The following is a 16,122-nucleotide window of genomic DNA, read 5'->3' as shown; positions in this document are numbered from 1 at the left end:
AGGGACGAGCAGGGCACGGTTCGGGCGAGAGCACAGGCTGGCGTGTGCGCGTTGTGGGGTGTTGGAAGTTGGTGTGTGTCACAGGCGCCAGGAGAGGATGTGAGAACAGCTTGTTCCGCCGTTTCCGTGCTGGTGGGGGGAGGGCAGCGCGGGTTGAGGATGGGGCCTCAAGGAGGGCGGAGACAGGGAGAAAGTCTGGAACACTCTAGAATTTTTAGGAGATGTGGAAATAGCTGGTCCACCTCCTCTGGAAAAAGGATATATTCCCGTTTTGGAAAAAGATTTTTTTGTGTGTGTGGGGCGGGTGGGGAGTCTGGGTTAGAGAAGCATCAGGTTTGAGCTCAGAAACAGTAAACTCAATCCCAGATAAATGGGTAGGTGGGCCAGAAAGCCCCAGCCACGGGGCCAGCCCTGTCGAGAGGAGGGGCTGCTTCTCAGATCCAGGCGGAGCTGGACCTAGACGTTCCACAAGAGGCTGGACCTTGGGATTCTCACATGAAATTTCGAGATTCAGAAAGTAAGTTTGACCCTGATTCCCGGGGTCAAACTGCAAAAGTGCTTCCCCTCTCCAGGGCAGCTGCAGATCTGGGGCCAGGAGTTTAAGATCCCTCCCGGCTAGGAGAGCCCCTAGAGGAGGGCCTGGGCCAGGGCTGAGGTCCCCGGAGGCGTCCGTGTGTTTCCAAGACGTGGACACCGCCACCTTCAGCCCCGGCCTGGAAGCAGGGGCTGCTCGTCACTCAACCATCAACTAGCTGACTGGCTGCGGGAAGCCTACCCCCACCAAGGGGGGCAGGGGGGTGTGCAAATGAGCCAGGGCCGCCGGGGGTGGCCTGGGGCGACAGCCCAGCCCGAGGAGGTGGAGCCTCCCGCCGCCCCCCACAGTTCTGAGTCTGGTTGCAGAGGGCAGCGTTACCACGCTCGAAATCCAGCTTTCTTTCTGTACCAATCTCCAGATTTTAAAAAGTTGGCCATTGATTTTTAAAACCAACACAACTCCGTGGGCTGGGCCTAGCTCTTAGGCCTCAAGTATGTGAATTCCGGGGTAGAGCCTCCCTCCTTTTAACGTAAGAATTTCTTATATGCTGGGGAATTCTCTGGCAGTCTAGTGGTGAGGACTCCGTGCTTTCACTAAATTTCCTACGTTCTGAGTGTTGGATTTCTGTCACTTGGGTTTCAAGAAAGAGAAGTTTGTGAGAAGGGTGCTCTCTGGTTCTCAGGGATGTGCGTGCCTGCTGAGGGTGACAGCATTTGGGACAAAGGGGACAAGAGGAGGGGGCTGACACTGGATCCCAGCCTCTTGTTAGGGGCTCCAGGCAGCTGCTCAGCTAGGGAACACACAAGCCACTTCTATGAAACATTTATTTCCTTTGAAACCTCCAGAAACATGCCAGAAAATCTCAAGACAGGAATGGGCGGCGGGGGGGGGGGGAGACGATAAAAAAATCAAAGAATCCAAATGAAATAAACCAACATATGGAAAAAAAAAAAGAAAGAAAAAAACCCTGCTGCTATCTTCAGCCATCAGATTGAACACCAAACTCAAATTAAATAGATGTGGTTTGCACAGTTCCTTTACAAATCACAGAAAACAAAACCGAAAATCATAATTTACACTTGTCAATGTACACGATTAGGTCCCCAAAATGATTCAAATGATCTGAAGCTATGAGGAGACAACTTAAAAAAAAAAGGGTGGGGGAGGGCCGGGCTCCAGGTTAGGGTCTGAGGAAAGGGGTGGGAGGGGGGATGGGTGGTCCTGGAGAACCCTCCCAAAAAGGGATCCGGGAAGAGGGGCAGAGACATCACAGTAGTTGGCCAGGGCTGAGGACCCGGCAAGGCCCCCCTCGCAGCCCCCATCTCACACCACAGGTGGGGGAGAGGAGATGGCAGAGCCGAGGGCTTTTCTCACGGGTCTGCAGTGCTGTCCGGGGCCAGAGGCTGATGGCAGGGAGGCACGACAAGGGTCCTCTCCTCGTGGTCCCCACATGTCTGTGTCCTGTGTGGTCCCCCGAGCCTCCTTCCCTGAGGTTGCCGGCCCCAGAGAGAAGGCGGCGGCGGCGGCGGCGGGGTCTGTGGACGGGGCGGGGCGGCCTGGCGCCGGCCCCCGGCCGGAGTGTGATCCTGTGAGCCGCCCCGCCCCCACCGCCGGCCCGCCCACCCCGCCTTTGTGCCTCTGAGCCCCAGCCCACGGGGGGCCAGGCCTCCATCCTCAGCTTGAGGTTGGGGGACATCCACAGCGTGTGGCCATACAGACGTGTTCTGGCGCAACTCTACGTGAAAAAATAAATATATATATATATATTTTTGTTTGTTTGTTTTTAAAGGAAAAAAAGACACTCTGTTTCCTGGGTGAACAGCGTAGTACCACACCGGCCTGGCTGCCTGGCAAGCTGCCCCTTATTGCCTTTAGAGAACCAGCACAGCAAAGCGCTCCCCGGGGAGCACAGGGATGGTGTCCGACGGCGTTGCTGCTGCTGTGGGGCCTGCGAGATGCGCCGAGGGGCTTGCAAAGGGGAAACAAAAGCAGAGAGATGAAGGCCGTTTCTCTCAGGCCCGGACCTGAGGGCTCTGTGGAGCCCCTCCTGGTGCCCAGGAGAGGCCGGGGCTGGTGGCGCTGAAGAGGAGGAGAGGTGGGCCTGGCTGGGTCAGCCGCTCGAAGGTGGAGGGGCCCAGGCGCTGTGGCCTCTGGCAGTCAAGGGAACTGGTAGAAAAAGAGACTGTAGAAATGGTCCCAAGTGTGCAAACAGCTTCCCCCTCAAAGAAGTTAACTCTGGATGTTAGGGTTTCCTCTCTCCATCCTGGGACCGCCCCCAAGAAAATAAAAGAAATGCTAAGAAAGTGCTCCTGGTTGCTTTTTGGAGGATAGGGTAGGGTGGGGGCAATGTCCATGCTTTTTGGAGCCAGTGCGTCAGGGACCGAGAGCCCTGGCCCGCTTGCACGCCGGCCCTCGCCTCTCCGGGTGTGAGGGAAGAATGGGCTGGTTTCCTACCGTGATTTTTCATGCAGGGGTCTTGGCCCCACAAGCCCACACGCTGTTGTACGTGATGAAGAAACCTGGTTTGCGAACTCCTGGAGCTGTGGGGTTTGCAGACCCACTCCTGCCCTCTACCCCCTTCCTATAGCGTCTGATGGCTTGGTCCTAGGAAGAGGCTGGATGGGGATGGCAGGATGGGCCCCCTGGGGGCAGTGTGGGCATGGCCCACCCCCAGGTACCACAGATGGTGGCGTGGAGTGAGGCCGAAGACCACGTCGCCCTCCTGGGCTGGAGGACCACGAGCAGACCCCAGCTTGCAGCCCGGTGAGGCCTTCCTCAGGCCCCACCGCCACCCCGAGCGTCCGTGTCCTTGGGAGGGCGGTGGGGCCCTGGCTGCGTTATTTCGGTCACAGCAGCAACCAGAAGCCGGTCCGAGGGGGAGGACAGCAGGAGCCCACGGCCCGCCCAGGCGGAGGGGTGGGGGTGGCGGCCTCCACCTCAGAGCTCCTTCTTCTCCCGGCAGAAGATCTCGGCGAACTTGCGCAGCTGCTCGCCGGCGGCCTGTGACTCCTCCTGCAGCCGCTGGTTGTCCTGCCTCAGGCTGGCCACCTCCGACTGCAGCACCGCCTTGTCCTGCTTCTCCTGTGGGGTTGGGGCCTGGCATCAGCGGGGCGCACTGCGAATGGCTCCCTGGGGCCTGCGCGCCCTGCGTGGCCGTGGTTTAGAGCCAGGCTGCCGGGGTTCGAACCTCAGCTCTGCTTCTCAACAGCGGAGCGACCGCGGGCAAGTTACTTCATCCCTCTGGGCCCCCGTTTCCTCAGCTCTAGAAGGCGTGGTTGAGAGGTTTCCCTGAGGTCGCCTGTGCTGAGCTCTTAGAACACAGCCGGATGTGGAGTAACGGTGTGACAGCGTCACAGTAAATACCATCACCTCATTCCACCTGCACAGCCACCCAAGCATTGGGGACTGCTGTTACCCCCATTTTCCTGGCAGAGGGGACCAGACCTCACATAGCTAGAAAGGATGCAAGGCTGTCTCTCCAGGACAGCACAACACGTGCAGGCAGTGGCTTTTGCAAGGTCACACGGCGATAAGTGGTGGGGTGGGATTTGAACCTGGGCCCCTATGACTGCTATGCTTGGGATTCCCATGTTCTACTTGTCTACCTTTTGGCTTTTTACCCAAATGTGTATTAAACAACAAGTGGAATCTCTTCCACGCATTTCTCCTCACTATTCCACACCCTGGAGATTAGTACAAGCAACAATCTGGAATGTCGCCTTCTAGATACCTCTCTGACCCATAGCTGTTCAACATTATTATTATTATTATTATTTTAGATTTTTTTTGATATGGACCATTTTTAAAGTTTTTATTGAATTTGGTACAATATATATATATATTTTTTAATGTTTTGGGTTTTTGGCCTTAAGGCCTGCAGGATCCCAGCTCCCCAACCAGGAATCGAACCCGCACCCCCTGCACTGGTAGGTGAAGTCCCAACCACTGGACTGCCAGGGAAGTTCCCTGTTAAACATTTTTTAAGTATGATGATGCTCCAGGAAACAGTTCTGCAACTTGCTTAGTTTTCTACTTGAGTTGTTGGACTTTTTTGTATCTTAGTAAAGATGTGGATCTCTCTTACTACTTTAATTGGCTGCAGAACACTCAGTTGCACGGGTGTCCTGTCACTGACATCACCATTTTCCTGTTGACGGACAGCTGCAATGGCTCCCATTTTTTATCGCCAGCGGTGCAGCAGTGAACGTCCTTGCTCATGGGTCTCTCAGTGCCCCTGCCTGAAATTCTGTTGGACAAGTTCCCACAGTGAGAGTGCTGGGTCGGCAAGGTGCGCAATTACAGTTTTGATAAATATTGTCCGATTGCCCTCCAAAAAGGCCGGGCCAATTTATTCTCCCTCTAAGAGTGTATGAGGGTTTCTCCGTGTGCTTTCCCAGCCTCCCTACTGTCACTCCTTACTCTTCACTCATGGCTACATTCAAAGCTGGGTGGCCTCCCCTAGAAAAGACGGGGTGGGGGCAGGGAGGGGGGCCTCAGCCTTGCTGCCCCCGCACCCCCCAGCATCTGGGAAGTGCAGCGGGGTGGCGTGGGCCACGTGAAGTGGCTGCTTGGCGGCCTCACCTTCTGGAGGTCCGTGTGCAGCTGTTTCAGCATCACTTCCAGCTGGTACACCTTGCCTGTGAGATCCAGGGGCGGCTCCTCGCTGCAAAGACAGGGGACAGGGTCAGGCTCCTGGCCCACAGCTGGGAGGAGCTCGGGGTATAGGCCTCTTTTGTCCCTGAGGCTCTGGGGAGTCCTTTCCTTGCTGCAGTCCCAAGGGATGCCTGAAGGAGAAGGCCATGCTCCACCTGGCGAGGGCACGTCTGTGGATGCAGACGTGGGTCATGGAAGCACCAGGCCTGTCGTGTGTGCACTCCTCCCAAGGATGGATCACGTGTGTGCTTACGGGAGAAGCTCCCCCCCCCACGTGTGACCACCTCCGGCGGCACAGTACAAAGAACCCTCCCCGCACCCACCCATCAAGCTCCCGGCAGGCCTGAGCCCTGCTCTGGCACACGGGGCATGTAAGTGGGCAAATGAACAGGAGGGCCTGCCTGGTGCACGGGACTAGTAACCACACGGACGAGGATAACAGCCCCCCGTTACCGAGAGCACACCCCGTGCTGTGTGAGGTCTCAGCCTCACAGAGCAGTTCCCCACTGGACAGAGGGCAAACCCAGGCTCAGGCAGAGACACTGCACCCAGGACCCCAGCCTGTGGCTCCTCTGTGCAGGTGCCCCAGCCCTGGGCCCGCCGGGCCCCTGCAGAGGAGGGTGGGCGCAGCGGGAATGCACACCCCAGGTGGGGGTGCCGGGGAGGGGCATGGGCTGCAGCAGACGGGGAGGGCAGCAGGGGGTCTCCGCCCAGGAAGGGGGGAGGACTCGGCCCTCCGCCCTCTCCCCCCTGGTCTTGCATCTTGGGGAGCTGCAGCCGCAGAGGGAGACAGGAGGCGGGCGGAGCATGTCATCAGTGCAGGGCAGGAGGAGTCTGGAAGCGAGCCTGGAGGCCACAGGCCCCCCCATTTCTACACCCGCCCTGTTCTCACCTGCACCGCAGAGCCCCATCCATACCCACCAGCTCTGCTATTATAGTGGGGCTGATCTTTGGTGGAGGTTGAGTTCTAAAGCCAGCGTGTGAAGCAAAAACCAGGAAGAGTTAAAACCACCCTCAAAAATTGCTTGACCTGCCCATCAAGTATAGTACACGACTGTTGTATATATAACCCTGCACAGTGAAGTGTGCAGATGAGTGTGAAACGCACTATTTAAATCCACGGACATGCAACCATGCCATTTCCATCCTCTCTCCCTCTTTGTAATTCTATTTTCTGCCAAGCTAGTGCAGTCGAATGTGCTGCACTAAATGTGAGATGACAAATGTGAGATGCCTGCCTCTCCGTCCTCCTCCCTCCCCCCCAGGAAGCCTTGTGAGGGCAGGGCTTGGGCATCAGTCACCGCTGGGTCCCCAGCTAGCCCAGCAGGGGCTGGCCAGGGAAGAGGGAGAGGTATATGCCAGGGGCATACGTGCGTAATTTAGGAACCTGCAGAGGAGGAGACCCAGGAGCAGACAGAGGGGAGGCTGAAGGCTGGGAGCTGGGCGGCAGAGGGCGGGGGAGCCTGGGGGGCACTACTTGGCGATTTTCAAAGCTGGCAGTGAAACAACCGTGAGATCACTGATCACGGGGTCATCTCCAACCATGAGGACAGGGCTGACCCAGACTCAGTCCCCGCTGGGCCCCAGCATGTGGATTAGTCCCAAGTCTGTTAGGTGAGAGGCGCGGCTGCTCCTCCAGCTACTGCTGAGAGGGTGGTGGTGGGGACCCTCACGACGGCCTCTTGCCCGGGGGGTAGGGGGAAACCTCACCTCATGGTAGGGGTGGTCCTGGGGGTTGGGGGCCCCCGCTCCAGGCTCAGGTGACTGTGGACAGGACTGTGTGCAGGAGGGATGTCCGGGCTCAGAGCTGGGTCGTTGAGAGAGAAGAGCGAGACTGCTCTTTGCACTGCCGGGGAGAGAGCGGGGCGGTGGGCGGTGGTCGGCCGGGCTCCCGGCTCCTCCTCACACCACCCCCTCCCCCCAGGGACCAATCCCTCCCTGCAAACCTCCAGGACATTCCCAATCACACCCCGGGTGAGATCACACAGGCATTTAGGATGGATTCTTGGCAAAAAACCAAATCAAATCAGGCCACAAACAACGATATCTTGTCCTGAGTCTAAGCAAGTCTCCAGACCCGACAACCAGGTTATACAAAATACGAGGGACAGAGAAAGAAGGTAAATGCCGTGTGGGGAAGTAATCACCCAAACTCGGCAGAAATGACCTGGTTTCGTCAATAAATAAATGGTAGGGGAGCAAGTGGCCAGAAGTGGATGGGGTGATGAGGACATGGGGATTTCATCACGTCCCAGTTCTAAGAATGTCTGTGAAATTTCAAAAGCAAAAAGAAAAGTGAAACAGAGACTATCAGGTATACTGAAAAGAGAAGAAAATCTCAGGGGGCTGCCGGTTGAGAGCAAAGATTCCCGGGTCCCAGCCCAGACATGTGACTGGCTCTGGGGGAGGGGCCGAGTGCCTGCATTTTCAAGTGGGACCCTTAGATGATCCTTCTATGATGGCAAGAACTGGCGACAGCCCTGATGCGCCCAAAAAGCTGTCTGAGGGAGCCCTAGGACAGCCAGACAATGGAATGAATAACCAGAGGTGGGGCTGTGTGTAGCCCTGCGGGGAGAGGGCACTGCTACCTGGCAAAGGTGGGCTCCTTTATATCTCTGTGCTCGGAGAACAGCACAGTGAAAACCTGAACACACTTCCCCAAGATCCACCCACTGTTAACAGTTTGCCACATTTACTTTCTCCATGTGTGTGTATTTTATTTCCTAACCGTTTGAGAGTAAATTGCCAACATCCTGGTACTTGACCTCTGCACACTTCACTACGTATCTCCAAAAAGTAAAGACATGCTCCTATGTAGTCATGACATAACATGGTACTCAGGAAATTTAACATTTATACAGTATTACTGTCTAACAGAGTCACCTTGAAATGTCCCTGATTCTCTAAATAACAACCTTTATGGCTGTTGTTTTCTATCTTGGATTCAATATTCATTCTCTTTGAAAATACTTTTATAGAAACAGTTTCAAACAGGCCCCAAAGCAAAGAAAAGAGCATCACGGGTCCCCATCGCCAGTTTCAACACTCTTCAACATACCCTGGTTCCCTCCCCTGAACTCCCTTTGTTTTTTTTTTTATTCCCCTGATCACCCCTCTCCTTTACTTTTTTAAAAACAGCTTATTGCAGTTTAACCAACACACAACCAACTGCACATGCTGCAAAGCGTGCGATCTGGCCAGGGTGACAGCGGCAGCTGAGTCTCAGTTGCCTCATTTGTAAATGGGGTCCTAATACATCCCTCAGACTGGAGGGCAGAAGAGATGATGTTTGTAAAGTGATAACGTGCTGGCTGAGGAGTCGTGGCTGCAGAGTCACCTCCTTCAGGAAGCCTCCCTTCCCCCCTCCCCGCCCCCCAAGCTCGTCAGGACTCCGGACAGCTGGACAGCTGTCTTTTTTTTTTTTTTTTTTTTTGTGGCGCACGGGCTTAGTTGCTCCGTGGCATGTGGAATCTTCCCAGGGCAGGGCTCGAACCCGTGTCCCCTGCATTGGCAGGCGGATTCTTTACCACTGCGCCATCTAGGAAGTCCAGGACAGCTGTCTTGAGCCGCTGCTTGGCAGCCACTCCCCTGTGGTTCCGGAATGTAAGGGTGGGGTGTCTCTGAGGCTGGGCCTTGTATTCTCTGTCGCTCTCACTCCCACCTTGCCCTCCCCACTCCAGAGGCCTGACTGCCTTCAGCCCACTGCTGGGGGGAGAGGCTGCAGGACAGGATGGAAGCAATGAATGGAAGCAAATGAGGGAGGACGCTTCCTCCAGGGCTACCTGTGGACTGGCTCACACATGGAGACAGGAAGGACGTGCACTGTATGGCTCTGGTTTAACAGATCCTGCTTGGTGCCAGGCCTGGGCTGGGCACCCAGTGGTGGCTGAGACAGCCCCGGGTCCTGCCATCATTAGAAAGCAAGGACACAGGGACTTCTCTGGTGGTGCAGTGGATGAGACTCCGAGCTCCCAATGCAGGGGGCCTGAGTTCGATCCCTGGTCAGGGAACTAGATCCCACATGCATGCTGCAACTAACAGTTCACATGCCACAACTAAGGAGTCCGCCTACTGCAACTAAGACCCAGTGCAACCAAATTAATTAATTAAAAAAAAAAAAAAAAAAGCAAGGGCATAGGCAGAGGGGTCAGGGCTTATGGGAGCCCCGAGGAGGCGCCTAATCCAGACTAAAGGATATCAGGGAGGGCTTCCTGGAGGAGGGACAGCAAAGCTGTGGCCTAAAAGATGAAAAAGAATGTATTCCTGTCTGTCAGGGTTTCACAGATGAGGAAACTGAGGCTTAAAAAGGTAAAGCCACTTGCCCAAGGTCACATGGGAGAGAAGTGGCAGAGACTGCCAGCTGCCCCTCATGGTCTGTTTTCCCCTTCTCCGGAATAGCACATCCCAAATTTCAGCTGCACACATTGTCTCATTCCCCAGCCGACCCTGGAGCGAGGTGTGGCCGTGACACTCTGACCAATGGGAAGTAAGTGTAGGAGGAGTGCGAGGCTTTGGGAAATGTCCTCAAAGGGAGGGGATGAGTCCCCTGCTGGTCAGAGCTGGACACAATGGTCAGAGCTCTAGTGGCCTGACTGTGAGGGTGAGACCCCCAGGAATGGCAGAGCAGGGGGACGAAGGAGCTTGAGCCCTAATGTGTTTGTGAAAGTGCCACACCAGCCCCAGAATGCCCGCCCCAGGAATTTTTACCGCACAAAACCTTGTTTAAGTCATTGTTAATTTGGATTTTCTGCCACTTGCAGCCAAAGCACATCTAAATACAATTTGGATTATGACAATTCTGCACTGTAATAATAACGGAAGTACTGTCTGTTGAGGGCATGTTCTGTGCCTGACATGTTTTACACACAGCGCTTCATAGACTCCTCCCTGTGGCCGCAGGCAGTCGGTACAGTCTCGTCCCTGTTTTGTAGACAAGGTAACTGAGGGGAGCAGAGAGATGAAGACATTTGCCCAGGACTATACAGTGACCAAGGGACAGGGCAGGATGTGAGCCCTGCTCCCCCTCATTCTGGAACCTGAGTGTGTCCCCCTTCAAAGCCCCAGGGTCCTCCGGGGATCCTTCCAGAACAGAGAAGGGAGTAGGGATCTGGTGGGGTTGAGTGGAAGGCGCCTACCTTCATATGCCTTGGCTGCGTTTACCAGGCTGGACCACTCGAGGCCAGCAGCCGTGTCGGGCAGAGGCATCATCCCAGGGTCCAGGCGCCGCAGGGGCCGGTCCCGCCCATCAGCCAGTGAGAGCTCGGAGGCTGAGATGGTGGCTGGGTGGGGAGAACGGAGAGGGGGAGATGGGTGAGAGTGACAACGTGGGAGAAACAAAGAAATTAACACATTATGTTACACTTCATGCACAATTATGTAACATTATATAACTTACATATAATTAAACGAATTCATTATATTTATTAGATGAGAAACACCAAGGAAAACACCCAGCAGGATAAGAGGGTGGGAGGATTGGATATTTACATGTATATATATATATACATAAGATACATATGTCTATGGAGAATATTTATGTAGATTTTAAACAGGGTGCTAGGGGAGGCCCTTCGGAGAAGATGGCCTTTGCACAAAGCTCTTGAGGAGGGAAGGGCGTGGGGGGCGGAGGGGGGACCTGGGGGAAGAGCATTCTGGGCAGATGATACAGCCAGTGAAAAATCCCTGAGGCGGCCCGCGTGGCTGGGACAGAAGGAGAGGCAGAAAGTAGTAGGAGGTGACGTCACAGGTGACAGGGCTGGATTGTGTGGGGACCTGTGGGCCGTGACAAGAACTTTCTCTCTTCCCCTGAGTGAGATGGAGCCACGGGAGAGCTCTGAGCAGGGAGGGATGTGACTTGTCACAAGGGTCCCTCTGGCTTCGTGTGGGGGACAGACTGTGTGTGGGGGGAGCGGGGAGCAGGGAGACAGTGAGGAGGCTCCTGCGATGGTCCAGGAGGGAGATGAGGGCAGACAGGACCAGGTGGGGCTGGAGGGACGAGTGGACAGATCCTGGGTGTGTTCTGTAGGTGAGGTCAACAGTCTTTCCTGGGAGCGGGTGTGGGTGTGAGACAGAGAAGGGCCCAGGATGACTTCAAGATCTCGGAGCTGACACGGAGATGGGGAAGACTGGGGGTGGGATCAGAAGTTAGTTTCTGGAGGTGTGAGTGTGAGATGCCTCAGACACCCGCAAGGAGCCGTGGGTGGGGCGCTGGCCACGTGAGTCCAGAGTGGAGGAGAGCACGCCAGGCTGCAGATACAATGTAGGGCTTCAGTGTATGGACGGTGTTTAGACGTGGTGGGCTCATGGTGGAGAGACCTGGTCGGTTCAAACATGACACGCCGGGCAGAGACAGAGTCTCAGGGTGTCGGAAGTGACAGATGGCACAAGCATCGCTGCATCTGCTACAGAGACAGAGTGAGTCCCCAAGCCAGGCTCAGGCCCTGGGCCTCGGCTCACTGAGGCCTCACAGCCCCTAAAGGGGAGGGGACAGAGGAGCACAGAGGTCAGGAGGTGACTTAGGCAGGAAAGGCCAGGCCGGCGCCGTGTCCTGCGAGCGAGCACATCCCCTCGACGGGCACCGGGCTGGGTGCCACAGGGATCATCCCACAGCCCCACCTCCAGCTAGCCGGGAGGGAGGCACCGCTATGACCCCGTGTGATGCAGGGGGCAGCCGAGGCTCAGGGCGGGAGGGAAGCTGCCTTGCGCGCAGGCTCACGCCCCCCGGTGGTGGCACTTGGACTTGACACGGGGGTCTGATGCTGACCCTGCTGAAAGCCCAACCCCACACGGCTCTGGTGTTCAGAGCGCCCCTGTTAATGTCCTATTTTAACCCTGCTCTCTAGTCCAGAGGCATAAACTTGACTGATGACAGATTAGAATGCTTGCTCCTGGTGACCGCACACTAACAAAAAATACGTAAACGGCTAGTGTTTCTTCAGCACTTGGAGCGTATCAGGCATTGAGCTTAGTGTTTTCCACGTGTTAATTTGTTTGATTCTTGGATTAACCCAGTGAAGTGGGTGCTATCTCTGCCTACATTTTACAGGCACAGAGAGGTCACAGCTGTGACTTCAGGACCTGGGGCCACAAACTTGGGCCACGCAGCTCTCAGGACGTGTGGTGCTAGTAAGCGCTGCTGAGTAAATGAACACTCAGGGGAATGAATGAGGGCAGGAAGGATGCCGGGCCCTTGACCTCCATGCTCTCCGTCTCCAGCCTCCTAGCGACTCACTGCTGAGTGGGTGAGGGCTGCGGGAGCAGCTGCCACTGCCAAGTAAGTGATCAGCGGGTGCTGCTGTGAGAGGCTCCTTGGCATGGAGGGCTCTTCACCTGAGAAGCCCAGGCCCGGGCTGATGGCATCTCTTCAGCCCCGACGCGGCTTGGGAAGGGCTCCTGAGCAGCTGTGGAGAGCTGGAGAGGCCCGGGGCCCCCGGCCGTGCTGAGGCCAGATGGGACTCTCTCTGATTCAGGGGCACAGGGGAGTCAGACGGGCGAAGAGAGGTGTGTGGGTGTGTTTCATGAGACGGAGGGCCCTGGGCTGCGGTCACCATAGGGACCCAGACAACCCTGGGCCCTGCTTTTAGGGAGCCCCCAGTCCAATGGTGGAGACAGACGCATTCCCACACAGTGGCAGCCCGGGGTGAGGGGCTGTGATGGAGAAACATAAGGCAGAGTGAGCAGGAGGGGATGGGAGCAAGCCGGGGGTGGGGTGCGAGGGCCCAGAGGAGGTGCCTGACTCAGCCTGGCAGGGGAAGGAGGACTTCCTGGAGGCAACAGCATCTTTTTTTTTTTTTTTTAAGATTTTTTTTTTTTTTGATGTGTACCATTTTTAAAGTCTTTACTGAATTTGTTACAATATCACTTCTGTTTTATGCTCTGGTTGTTTGGCCCGGAGGCATGTGGGATCTTAGCTCCCTGACCAGGGATCGAACCCACACCCCCTGCACTAGAAGGCGAACCCTTAACCACTGGACCGCCAAAGAAGTCCTGGCAGTGGCATCTTAGTTGAGACTGAAAGGGTGAGGTGGAGCTAGCAGTGCCATTCTGTCTGTCTTGTCTGGGTCTGTGATCTCTGCGTGCACTACCCCTGCCCTGGTTCCTCTCGTGCCTCCTCCTCAGGACAGGTCAAATGCCTACTATGTGCCAGGCCCTGCCTTTGGCACAGATCGGGCAGTACAGGCGAGAGGCAAATGAAGGAGAGACAGAGCGAAGCTACAGGAAGCAAGAGGAACTGCCGTGACGCTCAGCCCCACCAGGGCAGGGCTGCTCTGATGTGCTCACCACTGTGTGCCCAGTGCCTAGAGCAGAGCCTGGCCCGGAGCAGGTGCTCAAGAAACAGTGGAACGAAGGCAATGGAGGGGCAGGCCGGGTACCCTGGAGTTTAAGACGGGAGATATGACCCAGCCTGGACTTTAAGGGAGACTTTTAGGGAAGAACAATAACTGAGCAAAATCCTGAAGGAGAAGCAGGAGTTAGTTAGCAAAAACAGGGTTTGGGGAAAAGCATGGCTGGCAGAGGGAAGAGCCAGGTGGAATGCCCTGAGGAGAGAGTGGGGAACAGGAGGATCCAAGGGAGGGTATCATGAAGTGGAGGGACTGTAGGGGCCCCACGGAGGGAGCCCCAAACCGCAGGGCAGGGAGTATGGACCCAGACACTAGGTTAATGGGGAGGCATGGAAGAATTTTAAGGGGGGAGATAGAACCCTTCACAAAAGTCCCAGAGCCTCCTCCATCCCCACCCCTGCAGTGGACAAAAGGGCTCCCTCTAGATGCTACAGGGGCACAGCCTCTCAGCTGAAACCTTTGGGGTGGACACGTCTCTGAAGACAGGATTTGTTGGGATTTGATAAAGTACAATGTGCTCTACACACATACACACCCGGAAAAGTCGGCAGCACCCCTACTCAACACACCAGCGCTCTTCAACCAAGCAACTGATCGTTCACACCAAGAAGGGTGGAGAAGGACCATAAACAGCCTCACAACCATTCAGGCCGAGCACTGCTGCCCAGGGAGCTTGGCCCGAACTTCTGCCATTGCCCTTCAGTTTCAGAGCCTTTGGGGTTATGGATAAGGGATTACAGGGTGGCCTGAAGGAACAACCAACCCCAGCCAGTGTCCAGCTTTTTGATGGGGGCTGTGTGCACAGCGCCCCTTTCAGTAATTATTTGCTGATGCTGGTCACGTCCCTGTACCCCCTCCCTTCAAGAGGTGGCAGGCCTGGGGGAAGTTACTTATGCAAATAAACATTCACAAGGCGATCTACTAGGTGCTGGAACAGGGAGCTGGGGGTGGGGGGCGGGCGGGCAGCTAACAGAAACTCCCGATCCTCAGGGCCCTAGTGATGAGCTCTCCAGTCTGGAGACACCTAGAGAGACTAACACCCTCTCTCTGGTCTCAGATGACCCCAATCCTCGAGACCCCCGATGCTTGGCCAACAACCTCTTGTTCTGTGGGTGACACCCAGTGCTCAACCGTCGGGGCTCCCTGAGGCTCCCGTGCACTCCGGTTCCCTCCCTCAGCTGACTCTGACCCTGACGACCCCCAGCCTTTGACCTCCAGATGATCCCTGTGCTCGTGTCCCCTGCTTCCCACACCCCATCCCTCCCAATCGGCCCCAGGGTGTCCGGGCTCACATTTCTTCTCCGGGAAGCTGTTGCTGGTGGCAGGGATGGTGCCGGGGCCGCCGGGCGGGTGGGGGTGCTGGTGCTGGCGGCGGGCGGGCAGCGTGCTGGAGGGGAAGGCGCAGGTGCTGGTGAAGAGCACGTCGCTGGGCAGGCCCGGCTCCAGGCTGGCAGGGTTGGCAAAGCTGGGCTCCCGACGCCCACTGCACAAGCTCTCGTCCGACAGCGTCCGCTGCAGGCTCTTCTGGGGCGACTGCTGCCGAGACAGGGGTGGGAGGCGCGACGCCGGGCGTGGTCATGGCCAGGCCCAGGGTCGCCGTCCTCAGAGGCTTCTTCCCTCCCTGGACGTCTGCGGTCCTTACCCATCCAGCATCCGTTTCTGCCCCCTTTCTGCTCAGTGTACCTCAATGTTCCCCTGGGGATTCCTCCTCCCCCCGCTCTGCGTCCCACCTGGTTCTGGAGGGCTGACCCCACCCTCCAGCTCCAGGTGAGGTCAAGGAAGGCAGAGTGACCCGAGCTGGAGCGTGAGAGCCAGTCACTGGTGGGGACCACATGGGACAGGGCTGGCTTCCCCCAGAGCTCAGGCTGGTGGGAGAGAACACTGGGGAGACTTCGGCCACCCAGGTCCCCACGAGAGAGTGCCTGCCTGAGCACATGGCCAACCAGGGGGAGGCAGGGACAAGAGGGAAGGGGAGCAGGGGGCATGTGGGACTGAGAACACCTGCTGTTTTGGCCTCCCCCACCCTTGGGTCACAAGAACCTGAGTGCCCCCTGGGCCCCGCTCCTCCACTCCTGGTCCTGTGGTCTGGGTGGGTGGGGGCTGCTTCCACCCTGGGCTCCACGAGAAGGACGTGAGAGCCAATTAGAGCATCACTTGCCAGTCGCTGGAGGTAGGCGAGGCTGGCGCACGCTGACTCTGTCCCTGCCCAACGCGACGTCCTGACTCCTGGCTGGGGAGCCCCCCACACGCAAACCGGCCGGCAGCTGGGCAGGAAGGGGCTGGAGTGAGTGCAGCGAGCTGTCGCCACCACGGCCTGTCTTATTCCGTGTGTGTGTGCGCGCGCGTGCGTGCGTGCGCGAGCCGAGGCCGCCCCTACGTACTCCGGCGTCTCTCTCCTGCTCGGGCGCCAGGTTGTCCATGATGATGAGTTTCTTCAGGTCGTCCTCGATGGTGGACTTGTAGTTCTTCCGTGGGGAGCGGAGGTCTCGGAGGGAGGCCCTCAACCGCGGCTGCCCGAAGACGTTTTTCGTGTTGCCGTCCACCTGCCTGGAAAGAGAGGGTCACGGTCAGGGTCAGAGGGGTCTCGGGAGG

General features: G+C 56.8%; 1 protein-coding gene across 8 annotated transcripts in view; it reads right to left on the bottom strand.

The window, feature by feature from the left end:
• Positions 1 to 1,353: 1,353 nt before the first annotated feature.
• SIPA1L3 (signal induced proliferation associated 1 like 3) overlaps positions 1,354 to 16,122 on the bottom strand; it is a 240,434-nt gene continuing 225,665 nt past the window's right edge. For 5 of the 8 annotated variants that reach the window (XM_057711283.1, XM_057711291.1, XM_057711285.1 and 2 more), the window contains 6 exons: positions 15,912 to 16,077; positions 14,823 to 15,066; positions 10,324 to 10,467; positions 6,899 to 7,034; positions 5,117 to 5,198; positions 1,354 to 3,616 (listed from right to left, as the gene is read on the bottom strand). In XM_057711283.1, coding sequence (XP_057567266.1) covers positions 3,473 to 3,616; positions 5,117 to 5,198; positions 6,899 to 7,034; positions 10,324 to 10,467; positions 14,823 to 15,066; positions 15,912 to 16,077 — 916 coding nt within the window. In that variant the 3' untranslated portion in view covers positions 1,354 to 3,472. The remainder of the gene's footprint in view (positions 3,617 to 5,116; positions 5,199 to 6,898; positions 7,035 to 10,323; positions 10,468 to 14,822; positions 15,067 to 15,911; positions 16,078 to 16,122) is intronic. The other 3 variants (XM_057711289.1, XM_057711288.1, XM_057711290.1) reach the window with 3 other exon arrangements.

Source organism: Hippopotamus amphibius, chromosome 16 (genome assembly GCF_030028045.1).
Source record: "Hippopotamus amphibius kiboko isolate mHipAmp2 chromosome 16, mHipAmp2.hap2, whole genome shotgun sequence".
NCBI classification, from domain to species: domain Eukaryota; kingdom Metazoa; phylum Chordata; class Mammalia; order Artiodactyla; family Hippopotamidae; genus Hippopotamus; species Hippopotamus amphibius.
This window is presented reverse-complemented; position numbering and strand designations above follow the sequence as displayed.